Raw genomic sequence first — 20711 nt, 5'->3', positions numbered from 1 at the left:
TCAAGCGTCACGGTAAAACTCTGCATCATCATCTTCATCAGGATAGTCTTTAATTGGAGAACGGTTGAGAGTGAGGGTATGGACATGATTGAAGTACTTGAGTGTAGGTGGTAATATTGAAATACAATGGATATGGAGATCGAAGTGGCACAGCACACAACGGAAGAAAGGGGTAAGGCAGAAATGCCTACAAGTAGTGCATAAATATCATAATTTGGCTTGTTAAACAAAGCAAGAGGGTGTGGGTGAATTTTAGACATCATGGTTTTGGGCTTTGACAAAGCCCATCTAACATCCATGTACCATTGACACTGGGAACATTCGTAGATACAACCAGATGAATGACGTAAACAAGCCTCGCATTTACCATACCGATTGTCACACCCCAAATCCGGGCATGACCGGCCGTGGCCCACAGGGACTTAGCCCAAGGCGCACGTAAGCCTAAACACGAATCCAATCACATTGAACAACTGAACAATAGTCCAATAATAAATAACCAAAACTCAATCCAGACATGCCACAATTATAAACGGCAAAATCAACCGTAATCAAAAGCCATCCAAACTTATGGGATATAAACAACCCACATATCAAAAATAATCCTAAATGAACTTCGATAAGAATAAATATAAATATGCACAAACTTGACATAATACTCTAAACTAAAGGAATGCCCTAGAGGTCCATGCAATTGAGTCACCGCTACGCCATGAGTCCACTCTAAGTCCTTCTAACACCTGGAAATGGTAAACAACTAAGTCAGCTGATAGCTCAGTGAGTAGCAACATGGATAGTAAATACAATTTTGAAAACAGGGTTCAATTCCAAAATAAGATATATATCACAGAAACTAGATTGGCATACAGTTTGATAAATACAATATGTTTCAAAAAGAAGGTTCCACAGTTCAACACTTAAAATACTCATGTCTCGCAAGAACATGATAAACGACATTTTCCACTTAAAACAGATTATAACATGAACACCAATAATTTTCGGGGTACCAATAAAAACAAATAATCTGCCACACGTTTCTCAGGCTATAAGTCCCGTTGGATCCAATACCGAACTAAGAGTCATCCTCATGGTGGCACCTGGGCCTTTTCTCAAAGACGATCCGATTGAAGGTCACTTAGTTGTTTTTAAAGGTCTTTTCCTTACAATCGTTGAGCACTAGAGTCATCACGGCCCAACCCGGATCTGTTCCCTAGTGGCCAGAGTCACCACACACAGTGGAATAATTTCCCTGGACTAAATACACACATGGTCCCAATAATCAATACACATCAGTTTTCGTAAAACATGGTGGTTCATCATTATAAACATGAGACCAAAACAAATAGTTTACAGTATGCCAAGTTCACACATGTCTCAGAAATAATTTGATTCAATTGATAATATAATAATTTATCAAAACAGTTTAGTCTTGAAACAACAATTTAATTTTCCAACAGTTCAGGGTAGGAGAACATTTATAAAAATACGTAGCATGAAACTACTCACCTGAAAACGAAATAATATAACCCTCAAATAGAGTGTAAAAGTCCAATTAGTGCCCTGAACCAAGTATAAAAAAATTACACGTCACTACTAATTTAAAAATACTAAAGGATATGAACTAAGTAACCTCAACTAAAGCGCACTAACACGGCTCAACCCAACTCACCGTTACTCTTAAATATTACCTAAGTTCATGTTCTTCAAGGTTTAAAATCACCCAAGACATGGGTTCCGGTCAAAACTTAATTAATTGTGACTTTAAGATAAAACAGAATTTCAAACAAGCCTTCCCAACCTATTCGCTAACTTTGAAAATTACAAAACCCGCTCCACGCTATTCGAAAAATTCCAATAACCTCCAGATATGATCTATTATATCCTAAGTTTCAAACCCAATTGGTTTCACTTGATTTTCTTATCAAAATAATTATCTACAATTTATTATATCCAAACAGGTTGTTTTCTGCAGCACTTTAAAGAAATTGACGGTTCTCTTAATATACAAGAGCAATCAATGCAAGGCCAAAAACGTACGAAACTAGACTCGTAACCGGTTCTAATGACACTAATTTGATAATTTTTGGATTTATACCCAAAGAGAACAACACTCCCGAATTTACTTTTTCGGACTGGTTTCCTGGACAGATTTGAATACCTCAATTTATATGGATTTTGACTCCCAAAAATTATGAAAAAAATCAGAAATGCAATTCAATATGTAATTGATCTACTGTAAAAATTTCAGATTAAAATTCATCCGTTTGATATGGTTTCTTGATTTTTAAAGTTTACGATTCTGTGCAGAATTTTTGAACTAAGAATTACACTCATTCTTTATACATAAATTTAGCTCCTCATATTTCTTAACAGTGTATACATATATTTACAAAATACATAAACCTACCACCTCTCCATGAATGAATAAAATAATTATAGAATAAGGATGAAGAACAAAGAAAGAAGAGAACAAAACCTAGGAGGACTAACCTTTGATGATCACACACAACACAACACACCCAAAAGTTCTCCTTCTTGGCTACAACAATAATCTTGATGATTGAAAAACCCCTCTCTTTCCTTCATAAACCCACGGCTGCTAGGCTGCTAGTGTTGTGGAAAACAATTATAACAAGAGTTAGGGTTTGTGTTTATTTTATTTTATACTAGTGGTGGGCACACTTAGGTCAAATAGATAGATAAATATACAAAATACATATATAAGTTACATGCAACTCAAATGGTAAGAGCCTAACTTATTAATTTTATGGTCTAGAGTTCAAATCACACCCTCTTCTCTATTTTTTTTTTTTAATAATAAATCTTGCTTCTAAATCAATGACTTTCACCATAAATTTATTTTAGGTTTTAAAATTAATTAAAAGACCCTCCAAATATTTAATTTGCACCTTAGAATTCACCACCAAAATATTTGAGATTGTAATATTATTATTTAATTATTTACTTAATTTTTATATTTGGGTTCTCACATATGGTAGCGGAGGGTGAGAGTGTGCATTGGGTGAAACATGTGCTTCATTTCGTGGGGAAAATTAGCACATGATTCGTGCAATAAAACCTTGTATTCGGCGCAAAAGCAAATCGAATCCCCCAAAGGAATCTCACACGCATAGCAACAAATTTCAAATTTCTGTTTGTTATCACATAAAATCAACGGATGGTGTACGGGGAGCAAATATCCCGGCAAGCTCGTATTCCTTTCTTCCAAGCTCCTGTCTATCCGATCGATCTGCGAGCACAACAGCGGTGAGCTACCCGGCGGTGTGGCCAGAAAACCCTCCGACAATCAAGTTAGCACACACCTTAGGATAGGGAGAGAGGAGTGTTTGAGTGTAAGAATTTCCTTACAAAAAATGTTCATCTACAGCAAAGGGGGCGCAGACTCGCTTATATACCTTCTACGCCCCAAATCCACTCCCATCCGTCTCTCGACACGTGGTGCTGCTATCCTATTTGTCAGCACAAATCTTGCTGGGCACTACCTAACCCAACTGCCCTCCCATTCTCCTGGGAGCTCGGCAGCCGGTCAGTACCATCTCGGCCATCGTCTGCCATGCTGCGCTTCTTGCCCAAGTACTCCAACAGCTAAGCTCAGATGGGGACCGGACTCGGCGGTATTTCGGCAAAGCCGAGCTCGGGACAACTCACGCTTGTCTGCGGTCGACCTATCTGCCGAGCAGACAGGTACCCCGGCTTCATAACCACGGATCCTCGCAGCTTGTTCAATCCACGCGCTGCCTTAACCGAGCAGCTTCCTTCATGGCCGGGCGCACAACTTGGCCCAACGCCTGTCCGGCCCAAATCTATCCGGCACAACTCTGTCCAGCCCAAATCTGTCCGGCATAACTCTGTCCGGTCCAAATCTGTCCGACATAACTCTGTCCGGCCCAAATCTGTCCGGCACAACTCCATATCATTAATCTCCCTCTCAATTGCCCCTTAATTCCGTCCGCAAAAGCGTAACTGGGATTACATATTCCGAACGGGATAACACTTCCTTGGTCCTCAAGATACGAAACGGCGACCGGGCTAGTTGGCTCCTGTCTGCGAAATTTGTTCGCTCCTACTCCTCGGTTGACGTTCTCTTCTTCAAAAATTTCCCGGTTGTCTCCTCGACTCTTCAACCTGTCCTTTCAGTTCTGACGTCATCATAAATGGGAACACGTGGCAGGCTTCCATTGGACCTCGAGCAGCCAACCCAGCCATCTGCCAGAATTTGAATTCTTGGCGGTTTCTCCCTCTATACATACAAGCCCCCTCTTCCTCATTTCGCTCCTACTGCCTCTCTGCAATCCGACGCTTCAGAGCTCAAGCACCTTTCTCCAAGCCTCGTCTGCCATTCTTCGTGCTCGAAGGAATAGTCCTTGCCCTTCACTGGTAAGTCCTTCAACTCCTCTTTTGTTTCTATCTTCTTAAATATTTCACACATTAGGGTACTAAAACATAGTTCTTAGGACGTAGGCCATAGAAGTCGTCCCAAACCTCCCACTGTTCATGGTGTTCTTCATTTTCGCTGATGAACTTCGAAGAACTGGGGCAGACCGGGCTCCAGGTCTTCGTTTGATCCAAAAAACCATCTCGACCGAGCAAATAACCTGTTAGATATAACCATAGCAAGAACCGGGATAACAAAGGTCTTGGCTGCTCAACCGGGCTAAAATCTGGTCTGCTTGGGCGGCCGAGCTCCTTGTCAGCCTCTACGACCGATGTGGTTTGGCACTCTAGACGACCGAGCTAAAGTCAAGCTCGCTTTGCGCGACCGCGCTCCCTCTTACACTTGCCCTCCTTTTCCTGCAGAGTCCAAGGGGACCACTGTCCAATCCTGAGGCTCCCAAAGACCAATCGGCCATAAATCACCTGACAGTGCCAAACCAAAGCCGAGCTAATTTAGCCGGTCGTAAATGGGAAAATTCCGTTTCCTCGTAGATATTCCGGCTGCCCTAGCTGCGTTCAGGGAAGAGTACGGCATCCCGGCCGACGTCCACCTTGAGCTCGCAAAAGAAGAGACCACGCCTTGGGGCAGAACAGAACAATGCCCCTTCACCGTGTTGTCCATCGTCGAAGGAGGCTTCCGCTTCCCACTCAACCCACTTATCACCGAGTTCCTCCGCCGCACCGGGCTGGCACCCACACAAGTGTCCACCAACACTTACCGAATTATCAACGGCGTCCATGAACTGAACAACCGGCTAGGCACCAACTTAGGTCTAGCCGAGATATTAAGGCAATACACGATGGGTCACACCGATGACGATCTAGACTATTATTTGAAAATCAGACCGGGCAAGGAGAAAATTGTAACTGGCACCCCGGATAAAGACTTGCACGATGACGATTTTTTCTGGGTGTCGGACAATTACAAAACAGCCGAGGTACCGGGCTGGTTTATAAGCAAGAACTTCGGTTCCTCATGTAAGCCGCTCAAACTTGCTCGGTCAGCCTACCTTCTTTATTCTGCAATTAACTAGTTTTCTTGTTTCTTTTGAAGCAATCCAAGCCTTGCAAGCCAACTACCAATTTCCCAACGTAGAGGCAATTCGGATCGTGCTCCGCCATCGCCATCGAGATTGCAACAAGCTGCTCGGTTACACTCCAACCTACAGATACTCTGCTCCCCGCCGGAGTAAAGTTACAGACTTTCTCCGTGCTCCATCACCCCCTCCAGATCCAACTTTGCCAGACGTTCCACTAATTCGGTTGACAGAAGAGCAAGAGATGGCCAAACGAAGCCAAATCAAAAACCTGCTCACCGCAACGTCTGCCGAGATACCGAGCGTCGTCACCCGCTCTCCAGCCGCCGATCAGTCAAGGGGCGCCGTGGTCGCCCTAGCTTCTCAAGCTGCCTGGGAGTCAAGCCAAGCAACACGCCGGGCTGGAAAAAGAGCTCGCGCGGACCCGTCTACCGAGCTGATTACCGAACTATCCACCGAGCAACCTTCCATCACAGCTGACCCAACGCCGGCATGGAGACCGCAGCTCAAGCACCGGGGAAAGGAGATCCCGGCAACGGCTTCCATCAAGGGAGACAAAGAACATCTTCTTGCCTTTGATCTCTCCAAAGCCCTTCTCCTGCCGAGCGACGTGGTTGGCAGCGACCACGTTCCTGACACCCGGCTGGTGAAATCAGCTGTGAAGTCTATGACCAGGGTAAAAGTCTCAACCTTTTACTCCAATTTTCAATAGTGTTTGCACGGTTTCTTCTTCTTCTCTGATCAAGTTTCCTTTTTGCAGGCCATCCAAAAACAACACTTAGTCATGGAGCGCATCCACCGACTTCGGCAAAAGGTAGCCGACACTGATAGCCAAGTCCAAAGCCTCCAAGCCGAGCTTGGCCGGGCAAAAGCATCTCTCCAAATCGCCAATGCTGACAACAACAGGTTGCATGGTCAACTTGACGAGGCCGAGAAGAAGCGCGATGAGCTCTAGGCCGAGCTGGACGCTCTAAAAAAGTCGAGGAAGAAGGACTGCCGAGAAGGAAACAACGCCGGCTTCCTAGAAGCCGAGGGAAGCTACAAGAAGCAGGTCTTCGCTACCCAAGACATCTACTTCAAAGCGGGTTAGAAGTCTGCCTGCGAGCATCTTGGTCAGGGTCCTGATACTGACGTCTTTGCCACCCCGCCACTTGCTTCCCTGCCGGCCTACCTCGTGCCATATGCCAATGACGTCTTCAGTGCGTTGCAGGCTGAGGCCGAGGAAGGGCTTGAAGAGGAAGAGGCCGGGGAAGATACTGACGGAGAGGAGCAACCAGAACAGGAGTAGCCCGGCCGAACTGAGCCCGGTGTTGAAGACCGATCTCCAGCAGTGAACTTGGAGACAACTCCGGATGATGAATTCACCAATCTCTCCCCCTTAGCTTAGTTTTTTCTTTTTTCTATTGCTCTTTTTTTTTGCTTTGCAAATGTAACCGGGCTCTTTGCCCCTCCTTTTGTATTAACTTTCTATCAATGAAAAGCTTTAATTGCATCAAGTGTTTGCACAGTTTTCTCGAACTCTATCTTCAGCAAAACATCTCGGTTTAAATCACGAAGTTGCAAAAATCACCAACTAGCTTGACCGGAGTTAACATCTCGGTAGATTTAGTAAAATTGAGGAACTTCTTCAACCGGAATAAACATCTCGGTGGGAACAACAAAGTTGAACAAATCACTAATTCTTTCAACCGGACTAAACCATCATGGTTGAGCATGCCTGAACTGAACCAAACATCTTGTATAACCGGAATACACCATCTCGGTTTTAATTCTGATAGAATTGAACAAACCATCAACTCCTTCAACCGGAGTAGGGCATCTCGGTTGGAATCTCTGAGTTGAACAAACCATCAACTTCTTCAACCGGAGTAACTCATCTCGGTTGGAATCTTTGAGTTGAACAAACCATTAACTCCTTCAACCGGAGTAACTCATCTCGGTTGGAATGCCTGAGTCGAACAAACCCTCAACTCCTTCAACCGGAGTAACTCATCTCGGTTGGAATGCCTGAGTCGAGCAAAACATCAACTCTTTCAACCGGAGTAAATTATCTCGGTTGAGAATACCTAAGTTGAACAAAACATCAACTCTTTCAACCGGAGTAAATTATCTCGGTTGAGAATACCTAAGTTGAACAAAACATCAACTCTTTCAACCGGAGTAAATCATCTCGGTTGAGAATCTCAAGTATTCAAAGCAATCAATCAAAATGCTAAGGAAAAGAAGGCACCTCTATATATTGACAAAAAGAATTACATTCTGAAGTGTAAGGCAAAAAATTCCTTTGCATAAAAAGAAAACAAAAGCTAGAAATAGTACAGTTTGAGGTTGGTCGCATTCCATGGCTGGGGTATTCCTTTACCATTGAGATCCTCCAAGTGGTATGCCCCCTTGCCCGCCAGACCGGTTATCTTGTAGGGTCCTTCCCAATTTGCCCCTAGTTTGCCTTCACCTGGCACTAGGGTGTTGCCCATAACTTTCCTCAAAACCCAATCACCTACTTTGAACGGTCTGGGGTGCACCATTTTATTGTACTTCCTTGAGAGCTCTTATTGGTAGGCAGCGATGTGGATGAGAGCCTTTTCCCGGTGCTCTTCCACCAAATCAATTTCCAGAGCAATGGCCTCGGCGTTTAGCTCGGGTTCAAAACTTTCACTTCTGAGAGTGGGCATACCTACTTCCAAAGGTATGACCGCCTCCATGCCATAAGCCAAAGCGAATGGAGTTTTCCCGGTAGAACGCCGAGGGGTAGTTCGGTATGCCCAAAGGACGCTGGGAAGTTCCTCGGCCCACTTTCCCTTGGCCTTCTCAAGTCTCTTCTTCAGTCCGTCAAGAATAGTCTTGTTTGACGCCTCGGCTTGACCGTTGGGCTGTGGGTAAGCCGGAGTGGAGTTGTAGAATTCAATTTTCAAATCTTCACAAAACCCTCTGAATAGGCGACCGTCAAACTGGGTGCCATTGTCAGAGATCAGAATTTTAGGGACGCTGAACCGTGTTACCACATTCTGCCAGACAAACCGCTTCATGTCTTTCTCCTTGATTGTTACCAAAGGCTCGGCTTCAACCCACTTGGTGAAGTAGTCTGTTGCCGCGATGAAGAACTTGCGGTTGCCTGGTGCTGTTGGGAGCGACCCCACTATGTCTAATCCCCACATTGCAAAAGGCCAAGGACTGGTTAGGGGAAGAAGTTCTCTGGCCGGCTGATGAATTTGGTGCGCAAACTTCTGGCACTTCTCGCACTTGCGAACATATTTCTGGGTGTCGGCTTGCATGCACGGCCACCAATAGCCTTGCGAAATAGCGCGGTAGGCCAAGGACCTGCCCCCTATGTGACTGCCACAGATGCCTTTGTGAATTTCGTACAAGAAGGCCTCCACGCTACTTGGGTGCACGCACTTCAGATAAGGACCGGTGAAGGACTTTTTATACAACACTCCAGATGGAGAGAGCCAAAACCGCTCTGATTTCACCCGGACTTTGTGCGCTTCTTTCTTCTCGGCTGGCAGAATCCGATCTCTGAGAAACAGGGCTATAAGGTCCATCTAGGAAGGACCTAGCGCGGCGCAGAATACATCCGTCTCTCCGGCTTCCTCTATGCTCGGCCGTGGAAGAAATTCAATTAACAGGGGGTTAGGAGATGCCCAATCAACCATTGAGGTGAGGCCGGCCAGCTCATCAGCTCGGTTGTTCTCTTCTCGGCCAATTTGTTGAACTCTGATTGCCTGAAATTGCTTGATGTGCTCCCTGACCAAAGCTTGGTACTATGCCATTCTATCGTCCTTTGCTTCATAAATCCCAGCGACTTGGTTAACCACAAGCTGGGAATCACTGTACACCATTAGCTCGGAAGCCTTCATCTGAAGGGCGCTTTTGAGTTCGGCCAAAAGTGCCTCGTACTCAGCCTCGTTGTTGGATGCTGGGAAGCCAAAGGTGATAGAATGTTCAATAGTTAGGCCATCCGGCGAGATAAGAACGATACCTAGCCCGGCACCGTGGCGGTTCGATGCTCCATCAACGAAAAGTTTCCATATCTCCCCCACAAAGAGCTTCTAACATTGTGAAGGGTCCTGAGAATTACGAAGGTTGATGGGGTCACGACTGCTCGGCCGTTCGGATTCGAGTTCTGTGTTGATTGTTTCCAATTCAGCCACCCTTGATGATTCGACACCGGACTCAGCAAGTTGATCTGCAATGCTCAAGTCCGTAGGTGAATCACCAGGTTGCGGTATTATGCCGGCCGCAGGTTCTGAGCTGTGTGGTTTCATTTCTTCCCCCCTTGGTGATGCGGGACCAGACAGAGCAGGTTGGTCGGTGATACTCAACTCCGTCATCGCATTACCGGGTGGTAAAAGCGTACAAACTGAGGGTGCTTCAATGGTGCGCGCAAACTCGGCGTCGCTACCTCCACCAACTGGTTGTATCTCGGATGGTCTTGCATGCACCTCATCATCTGCCACGGTAATATCGACCGGGCATACCGGATGAGTTCCAGGTGAGAATTCGGCGACGAAGTCGGCCAAAGTCTGGGCTTTGATGGCAGTGCACGGCTGGAACTTCACATCAAACTGTCCCAACTCGACCGCCCACTTAAGAATCCGGCCGGAGAAGTCTACTCGCTCGAATAAAGCTTTGAGGGGGAACTCGGTCAAGACGATGACGGTATGTGCATGGAAATAGTGCGCCAACTTTCTTGAAACCATCATTAATGCCAAAGCAAGCTTCTCCAATGGCAAGTATCTCGACTCTACCGGTAGCAAAGTCTTGCTGACATAGAAGATGGGGAGGTGCTTGATTCCTTCAGCCCGGACAAGCACTGCACTGACTGCATGCTGTGATACAGCTAAATAAAGATAGATTTCTTCTCCAGGCTCCGGTGTGACCAACAGTGGCGCTGAAGACAGATACTCCTTGAGCTCGGCCAAGGCTCGGTCACACTCTTCATCCCAGGAGAACTTTGATTTTAAGGACTGAAAGAAAGGGCGCAGCGATCTGATGACCAACTTATAAATCGATTAAGCGCGGCGGCCATTCCGGCCAGATGCTGCACGTCTTTTGCCGAGCTAGGCTGTTTTAACTCTTGCACGACTTGGATTTGTGTAGGGTCTGCTTCGATACCTCGGTTCGTGACTAAGAATCCCAAAAATTTCCCAGATCCCACGCCGAAGGCACACTTAGACGCATTCAGACGCAGCTTGTGCTTTTCGAGAATGGCGAACATCTCTGCCAAGTCGGACAAATGATCTGCCTGATGCCGGCTTTTAACCACCATATCATCAATGTAAGCTTCCATCGTCCGGCCCAGCAAAGGCGCGAACATCTTGGTCACCATCATCTGAAAAGTTGCCCCGGCGTTCTTCAAACCAAAAGGCATGACTCGGTAGCAGAAGAGTCCCCTTGGTGTAGTAAATGAGGTGATTTCTTGGTCGGGGCCATGGATGGCAATCTGATGATAGCCACGGTAGGCATCCAAGAAACTGAGCCTGTTATGTCTAGTCGTCAAATCCACAAGCTGGTCAATTCTAGGCAAAGAAAAGCTATCTTTTGGACAAGCTCAGTTGACGGTCTTGTAATCAACGCAAACCCGCCACTTCCTATTCTTCTTCGGTACCACCACTGTATTTGAGATCCACCGAGGATAGTGCACTTCTTGAATTGCTCGTGCCTCTAGCAAATTCTTGACTTCCTTCGCAACTACCTCGGCGTGATGCAGCGCCGATCTCCTTGTTCGTTGAATGATTTGCTTGGCTCCGGGGAAGACATTGAGATGATGGCAAATAAAGCTAGGATCGAGGCCGGGCATGTCATAAGGCGACCATGCAAAAACTTCGATGTTGGCCATCAAAAACTCAACCATCTCGGTTCTTTCCGCGGCTATAAGGCTTGAGCCGAGCAAGAAGAACTTGTCCGGCTGCTCTGTATCGATTCGCACCTCCACCAATTCCTCGATAGCTTTGTCCACGGCCTTGGTGCCCACATCATCCAAGACACCCTGGTCCTCCGGTCCCTCAATCATTTGAACAAATCCTTTGGCAGCCCGGCTCTCGTTGACTGCCACGAAGCACTGTTTTGACATGACCTGATCGCTCCAAATCTCCTCGATTGCCCCCATAGCCGAGGGGAATCTCATTACTTGGTGAAAAGTCGATGCCACGGCTTGCATGGCGTGAAGCCACCCCCTTCCAAGGATCAAATTGTAAGTAGATGGCACCTGTAACACCCAGAACACCACTTGTTTGACCACGGATCCCGCTTTGACCGGCAGGATAATCTTTCCCAAAGGCCACTCCGGTTGTGAGTTGAAACCAACCAATGGCGAAGTCGCCGGGGCCAAATCCGTATCTCGGAGCTTGAGCTGTTTGAAAGCGTCGTAGTACATGATCTCGACCGAGCTTCCCTGATCGATCAAGATCCGTTTGACTTCAAAATCTTTGACGCGGAGTGTAACTACTAAGGCGTCATTGTGCGGTGTCTGAATGCGCTCCAAGTCCCGTGAGGAGAAACTGATCACATCTGTCGCTTCTGTCTTCCCTCTCTTGAGCGCAGGTTGAACTGATAAAACTTCCCTCATGTGCTCAGCCTTCTTGATCATACCATGGAGCTCGCAAACGCGCGCCAGTTCTACTATGCTGTGGATGACATTCACAACCCCTTGAGGAGGTGCATCCCGGTCATCCGGTCCCCGCGGATCAAGCGGAACTTGATTTGCCTTAACGCCCCCATCAATGTAAAGATCCAGGTGCCCGGCCGCGACTAGCTCTTCCAGGTGTTGCCTCAATGGAAAACAATCCTCAGTCCGGTGGCCTCGCTCCCGATGAAACATGCAACGATACCGCGGATTGTAGCCCTTTTGTCCATCGCCCAACTTAGCAGGAAACCGGACATACTCCTCGTCTCGGATTTCACTAAGTATGCGATAGATCAGAATCTTGAAGACCGTGGTTATGCTAGTCCTTGCCTTCAACCTTCTGTTTGCATCCGCTACGTCATCTCGGGGGTAGTCATCCCGGTCATTCCGACGTCCTCTACCCTGGTTTTTGCGATTCGAGCCACGGTCCGATTCCTCTGCTCGGTCACTTGAGCGGGTGGACTCTTGCCCAACTGCGTGCACTTTGCCTGCTGTCTTCTTGTCTGTTGCTACCGGAGTTGCCTTCACGGTAGATGCTGACGCATCATCCTCGACTCGGATGTGCTCATTAATGCGCTGCATGAGCTGATCCATGGACGTCGGTTGGTGCATGGTAAGCGAGTCCCGCAGTCTATATCCGACCGGGAGACCACGCTTGTATTGAGTGATTGCAAGGTTGACCAGGCAGTCTAAGATCTCGTTGAAGGTCTCCCAATACCTAGAGTTGTATGCCTTCAATGTGTCGCTCGGTTCCATCTTGACACTCAGTAGATGATCGACTTTCTTTGGTGTTTTTATGTTGGTTTTGAAGCGCGTGACAAAGGCTTTGGCCAGCTGATGCCACCTCTCAATACTCCCCTCCGGCAGCCTTTCAAACCACTTCAAGCCTAGTTCGCCCAAACTTGACGGAAAGATGAGGCACATAAGAGCGTCATTCCGCCTATGTCCGGCCATGACCTGTCAGAAATGACTTATATGCATGTAGGGATCGGTTTTCCCGTCGTAAAGCATGAACTTTGGCTGGTGAAAGCCTGTCGGAAGCGGTGTAGTTTCTATTTCCAGGGAGAAAGGGGTGGCACTCAACCTGGCCAAATTTGAATCCACTAGGAGTGGCGCTGCTTGGCGGGGTGGAGGCATTCCAACCTCCTCGCTGGCGTGAACCCCGTAGGATAGCCGCTGGAACGCCGGTATCCTCTGAGCTTCGCGCTGGCGAGCCCGCTCCTTTAAGACCGCCCGCAAATCCTCTGAATGAGCGGAGTAAGAGTACCTCGACGTCGTCACCGGACGCGAGGGCCGGTAGGTGCTGTCTTGCGCGCTAGACTTCTCTGCATGCATGTCGGAATCACCAACCTGGTAACTTCTGGTAATAGAAATGGACGGAGTGCATCGCTGACTCTGACCGCCTGAACGGCGAGATGAGGTGCGCACACTGTGGTCACCTACTCCAGCTACACCTTTCCCTTTGACATGCCGCTTGAGCTCCTCTATCTCCGCCGCCATTTGCCGGATGACAGCGTTTTGGTCCCTCAACTTGTGTTCCAGACGTCGGGCATGTGATTCTCTCCGCCGCCGATGACCGTCCGGACTTCGTGAATGACCATAACTTCTTCCGCGCTTATCCCGCGTGTCTCTTGACTGTCCTCCGGTGGGTGTCTCCAAGTCCACCATTGGATGGATGGCGGGAGGTCCTTCTCTCCTTCGGGTGAACTCCGGGGTGGCTCCGTCTATGGCAGACAACGAAAACTCATCGTTGTTCGCCATGGACGGCGATTAGACGAGCCTGGAAGACAAGGTTTTGTCTGTCAAACTTCCCACAGACGGCGCCAATTGTACGGGGAGCAAATATTTCAGCAAGCCCGTATTCCTTTCTTCCAAGCTTCTGTCTGTCCGATCGATCTGCGAGCACAACAGCGGTGAGCTACCCGGCGGTGTGGCCGGAAAACCCTCCGACAATCAAGTTAGCACACACCTTAGGATAGGGAGAGAGAAGTGTTTGAGTGTAAGAATTTCCTTACAAAAAATGTTCATCTACAGCAAGGGGGGCGCAGACTCGCTTATATACCTTCTGCGCCCCAAATCCACTCTCATCCGTCTCTCGACACGTGGTGCTGCTATCCCATCTGTCAGCACAAATCTTGCTGGGCACCACCTAACCCAACTGCCCTCCCATTCTCCTGGGAGCTCGGCAGCCGGTCAGTACCATCTCGGCCATCGTCTGCCATGCTGCGCTTCTTGCCCAAGTACTCCAACAGCTAAGCTCAAATGGGGACTGGACTCGGCAGCATCTCGGCAAAGCCAAGCTCGGGACAACTCACGCTTGTCTGCGGTCGACCTATCTGCCGAGCAGACAGGTACCCCGGCTTCATAACCACGAATCCTCGCAGCTTGTTCAATCCACGCGCTGCCTTAACCGAGCAGCTTCCTTCACGGCCGGGCCACACAACTTGGCCCAACGCTTGTCCGGCCCAAATCTATCCGGCACAACTCTGTCAGGTCCAAATCTATCCGGCACAACTCTGTCCGGCCCAAATCTATCCAGCACAACTCTGTCCGGCATAACTCTGTCCGGTCCAAATCTGTCCGGCGTAACTCTGTCCGGCCCAAATCTGTCCGACACAACTCCATATCATTAATCTCCCTCTCAGATGGGGATGGCTAAATCGTCGAATCTGACCGAATTCATTGTTTTCAGTAGGGTTAGGGTTGAGAGAAGCACAAGCTATGTCAAGGTAAAATTCACAGTCGGAACAATGATAGATAAAGCTGTCTTTATACTGGCAACAAGCCCCACAAGTGTATCCGAAAAAGCAAGGTTTCTGAGGAAGGAGGATGAGAGGATGAGAGGGGTGAAGAGAGTGATCGATCTTTCTCGGCAATTGAGCACATGTTTTGTGCAGTGAACCCTTGCACTCGAGGCATACATAGACCACAAAACGCTCATCATCAAAAGGTTGAGAGCAACTACTGCAATTATATGTATTGTTACACTTATTCTTGTTGAGATCACATGAAATTAGGGGATGGGGTGAGTGGGTTGGAGCTGAATCTGAGATTGGACGGTTTTGGTGGTGGGGGTTAGAGAAGTGTAGACAACGTAAAGGGTAAAGGAACAGTAGAAACATGTGTATGCAGACATGTTAACAGAGTGGGAGCCACAAGCATTGCAAAGAGAGTGTGGATGAATGTGGTCGGAGAGGAAGAGAGAGTGGTGAGGGTGGAAGGGGTGGTGGTGAAGAGATTGTTGGATTGTTGAAGTGCATGATTTGTGGATGGTAAAGAGGCAGCCTATTGAACAATAATAGATGGGATCGTCAGGGATGTCCTGGTTGCACATTCGGCAGTCACGCTTCCATTTCTCTCTCTCTCTCTCTGGTCGTAAGAATTACAGGTGTGGTTTGGCACCAACACACGAGGAGTAATTGGGTCATTCTCTTTACACACCACTTTCCCTCTCAAGCCAAATCATTAATTAATTTATTTTTTATTACAATTTTAATTTTATGTGAAATGACTATAAAGGACAAGTTATGATACACCCTATTTGTGTATTTACCATAAAGGACAAGAATCAATATAATATAAATCATCAATTTCAAACGTGTTCCTTACGTATCTTCTCTGTCAAGAATCTAAAAACTCTAAAACCAAAATCAAAAGCCCTTCAACAAATAATCAAAAATATAATATTATTGAAGATTTTGATTGGATTCAATGAATGATGCATCTGACAATTCTCATTCGGAACAATGGAGCAATGAAAAGGTTATTCTTTTTTGTTGTTTTCATCTTCGTTTTCGTTTATGAGTGGTAAATCGTTGTTCGATTAACCAGAGGTGAATGATATATCATTGTTCGACAAACTACAATCGAACAAATTACATCTGTTCAATAGACTACAATCGAACAACTTATATCTGTTCAACAGACTACAATCGAACAACTTACATCTGTCCAACAGATTACAATAGAACAAGTGCAATTTGTTCAGATTACTACGGTCGAACTTTTTCATTTAATTCAACTTTGTACTGCTGAACAGTTATAATTTTTTTTTTTTTCAGAACAGTGTAGAGCAACACCACCGACGACATCTTGATGATTGTTTTCAACAATGGTGTTCACCGGTGTGAATAGAGAATGGAGGGGGAGATGAATATCATGGGTGTGGGGTGTGTGGCTGTGTGGGGGCAAAGATGGAACTTTGTGTGTATATTGTTGTGGGTGAGTGTGTGAGTAAGGGTAAATATATAAATTTGTGGTGTGTGATGAGAAAAATATTTATTTTTACAAATTATTTTTGATGTGCTTTTAGAAGTGGTTTGTCTTGAGAGAGAAAGTGGTGTGTAAATAGAGCCTCCCGAAGTAATTCTATTTTCACAAAAACAATTTTCCTTTTTTCCAGTAATACCCTTATACTCTGTGCCTTCCATCGTCACCATGTCTGTCACTCCCAACTTATTACCTTTTATCCTAAACCTCCACAATTAACATTGAAAGTGAGTGGTTCGTGGTGGGCGACTTATAAAGCCGTATGATTCATGGTAGAAGGTTGTCGCAAGTAAATAGAAAAAGAGGTGACGGGAGGGGAGTTTTTATTTGCACACACATTTTATTCTGTGCATATATTTAATGATACTTATTTTTATTATAATTTTATCCCTAAGTGAAATTATTATTATGGACAATAATTCAAATAAGGGTAAATTACATTGACACCTCCTGAGGTTTATGTTTATTACAGTTCCCTTCACTTTTTAGAAATTATGTCTCCTCCCTGAGATTTAAAGTTTCATTACAGATTTCCCCACTCAGCAATTTAATTTTTTTAAATACCAATTTTACCCTCACTAGGTAAATTACGTTGACACTCCTCACATTTTAGAATTACAATCCCCTCCTTAAGGTTTAAAGTAGCATTACCAATTGCCCCATCGGTTAATATTAGTTGAAAAAAAAATTCATTGAAAAAAAAATTTGTTTGTCAAATTTTTAAATTTCTGTTTAAAAACTAACGTAAGCTCATTTTTTGAATTTACGTTTTTTCTTCAAATTTGCAAACTGAGACAGCCATTTATAAAACAAAAAAATTATCAAACAAATTTTTATGACAATTTTTTTATTTTTTATAAATATAAATTGAAAATTGAAAACAAAATGGTTACCAAACAGGTTTTAGATGGTAAAAATGTCATAAAATTAACAAATAATTAAATAAGTTACCAACATAAGAAATGACTTATCAAAAGATTCTTAGGCTATGTATGGTTTGATTTTTAGAAAAAAAAATTTAAAAAATTAAAAATTAATTTGGTTAAGAAATAAAAAATAAAAATTAATTATCATTTTTATATAATTTTTATCTTTCGAGTGGTTAGAAATAATTTTTTACAAATTAAATTGAAACAACCATATGTATGTATGTAACCTACCCAAAAGTTAAAATGATAATTATTTTTTACCTTTAAATGATAATTGTTTTTTATTTTTTATTTCGTAACCAAATTAATTTTTAATTTTTTTAAAAAATATTCTAAAAATCAAACCATACATAACCTAAGAATCTTTTAATAAGTCATTTCTACTTTAATAACTTATTTAATTATTTGTTAATTTTAAGACATTTTTACCATCTGAGACTTGTTTGGTAACCATTTCGTTTTCAGTTTTCAATTTATATTTACAAGAATTTTAAAAACTGTCATAAAAACTTGTTTAATAATTTTTTTGGTTTATAAATGGCTGTTTTAATTTGTAAATTTGAGGAAAAAACATAAATTCAAAAAATGAGTTTATGTTGGTTTTTAAACAAAAATTTAAAAATTTTACTAACAAAATTTTTTTTCAATTTTTTTTTTCAATTAATTTTTTTTCCAACTAATACTAACTGAGGGGGTAATTGGTAATGCTACTTTAAACCTTGGGGAGGGGATTGTAATTTCTAAAATGTGAAGGGTGTCAATGTAATTTACCCAATGAGGGCAAAATTGCTATTTAAAAAAAATTAAATTGTTGAATGAGGGAATCTGTAATGAAACTTTAAACCTCAGGGGGAGATGTAATTTCTAAAAGGTGAGGGAAGGAACTGTAATAAACATAAACCTCTGGGGATGTCAGTGTAATTTACCCTTCAAATAAACACAACTTCTCATTGCACATCCACATCCGGACTCACGTTGAAGCTGTTGAAGCTCCACAAGTCCATTGTAGCTACTCCATTCTTCCATACTCAGTTTTCTAAACCTCCACATTCTATCATCATCATTTCAAACCCTTCATTGTTCGCTTCCATTCATTAGTTTATACATACTAAACACTCTCATTCTTGATTCTTAGCTTTTAATTAGTTTACACACTAAATCTCATCCTCATTCATCATTGTAATAGAAGATTTCCCTTTTGAAAATTCAGATTTTCAGAGACAGATAAATGTTTATAAGAAAGATAGCCAAGGAAAGGTGAGTTTTGCTATGTAAAAGTCGTTTTTTTATTTCTAGTGTCATTCGAAAAACCAGGGCCGAAATATATCAATTTATTCGATAGTCTACTACCAAAATAATTATTTTATTTCGGAAGTTGTCGTCCAATATAATTTAAAGGTTTCGACATTCAACTTTCGATCAGGTAAAAATAATTCGGACAACTACATTCGAACAGTAGCATTTTTTCGACATTGTACTTTTGAATGAAATAAATTTTTTTTTTCATTTTATATTCTAAATTCGTAAATTGCATACTAAATTTGCAGTTTCAAATTGCAAATTTGTCTTTATAATGCCATTTCAAATTTGTAATGTTATATAAAACTTGCAGGAATATGTCTCAACTCAAGGAAGTCAGGTTTGCGCGAATAGTGTGTTGGATTACACTACTCAATTCATAACTGGACAGGTTCACTCTACGAAATTATAATGATTGTGTTTTGAATTGCTCAACAAATGTAAATGTTTGATAATATTTATTTGACTTTGTAGGTATTCAAAAGTAAGGATGAAATGCTCAACTGGATACGTGAAGTTGGAAAGAGAAATGGTTTGGTCATTACAATCAAAACATCAGACTATGGTGGAGGGAAAAAAAGATCCAGGATGTATCTTGCTTGTGAGAGGAGTAGCCAATATAGAGCAACAAAGAAGTTAAAACATGATGAAAGCATTCACAGATTTTCTAGATTTGCATATTTAACATAAAGAAAGAATTAGAGTTCAATTTTCATCACAAATGCTAAGAGACGGATTTCACCTAGTTTCACATACATTTCCTTTTCCCTTTTGAAATTTCTTCCAAAATCCCCTAACCAAACACAGTGGTAAGGAAATTTTGACCCTTTAGTCCACCAAATTATATGTATGATACATTCCATGTGATGATAAATAGATAAATCAGACAATATGATTTATAAATTTTAATTTGATGTGCAAAACTGAATGCAGATGTACCTCAGATACGGTGCAATGACAATGAGCAACATAGTGGCAATCTTTACAATAATAAGTTGGGTGGGCCAGCACTCTTCTTTCTTCGCAAGTGTCACAGTAAAACTCTGCATCATCATCTTCATCATGATAGTCTTTAATTGGAGAACGGTTGAGAGTGAGGGTATGGACATGATTGAAGTACTTGAGTGTAGGTGGTAATATTGAAATACAATGGATATGGAGATCGAAATGGCACAGCACACAACGGAAGAAAGGGGTAACGCAGAATTGGCGACAAGTAGTGCACAGTATATCATAATTTGGCTTGTTAAACAAAGCAAGAGGGTGTGGGTGAATTTTAGACGTCATGGTTTTGGGCTTTGACAGAGCACATCTAACATCCATGTACCCGATGAACATTCGTAGAAACAACCCGATGAATGACGTAAACAAGCCTCGCATTTACCATACCGATGGTAGCAGAGGGTGAGAGTGTTCATTGGGTGAAACATGTGCTTCATTTCGTGGGGTAAATCAGCACATGATTCGTGCAATAAAACCTTGCATTCGGCGCAAAAACAAATCAAATCCCCAAAGGAATCTCACACGCATAGCAACAAATTTCAAATTTCTGTTTGTTATCACATAAAATCAATGGATGGGAATGGCTAAATCGGCGAATCTGACCAAATTCATTGTTTTCAGCAGGGTTAGGGCTGAGAGAAGCACAAGCTATGTCAAGGTAAAATTCATAGTCGGAACAATGATAGATAAAGCTGTCTTTATACTGGCTACAAGCCCCGCAAGTGTATCCGAAAAGGTTGATCGAAACATGTTTATGTAGACATGTCAACAGAGTGGGAGCCACAAGCATTGCAAAGAGAGTGGGGATGAATGTGGTCGGAGTGGAAGAGAAAGTGGTGAGGGTGGAAGGAGTGGTACTGAAGAGATTGTTGGATTGTAGAAGAGCATGATTTGTGGATGGCAAAGGGGCAGCCTATTGGACAATAATAGATGGGATCGTCAGGGATGTCCTGGTTGCACATTCGGCAGTCACGCTCACAACTACTGGCTTCCAACATATGCTTGTGGCTGAAATGTTTAATCCTCTTCTCCTCTGTCGCCATCTCTCTCTCTCTCTCTCTCTCTGGACGTAACAAGTACAGAGGTGGTTTGGCA

At 43.8% G+C, this 20711-nt stretch overlaps 1 protein-coding gene across 1 annotated transcript in view; it reads right to left on the bottom strand.

Annotated features, from left to right (window-relative positions):
* Positions 1 to 20320, bottom strand: part of LOC114310169 (uncharacterized) — a 34013-nt gene extending 13693 nt beyond the window's left edge. The window contains exon 1 of the mRNA XM_082887490.1: positions 19554 to 20320. Coding sequence (XP_082743616.1) covers positions 19554 to 19994 — 441 coding nt within the window. The 5' untranslated portion in view covers positions 19995 to 20320. The remainder of the gene's footprint in view (positions 1 to 19553) is intronic.
* Positions 20321 to 20711: the final 391 nt, after the last annotated feature.

The sequence above is a fragment of the Camellia sinensis genome, chromosome 9 (assembly GCF_055761805.1).
Source record: "Camellia sinensis isolate YWXY chromosome 9, ASM5576180v1, whole genome shotgun sequence".
NCBI lineage: Eukaryota > Viridiplantae > Streptophyta > Magnoliopsida > Ericales > Theaceae > Camellia > Camellia sinensis.
This window is presented reverse-complemented; position numbering and strand designations above follow the sequence as displayed.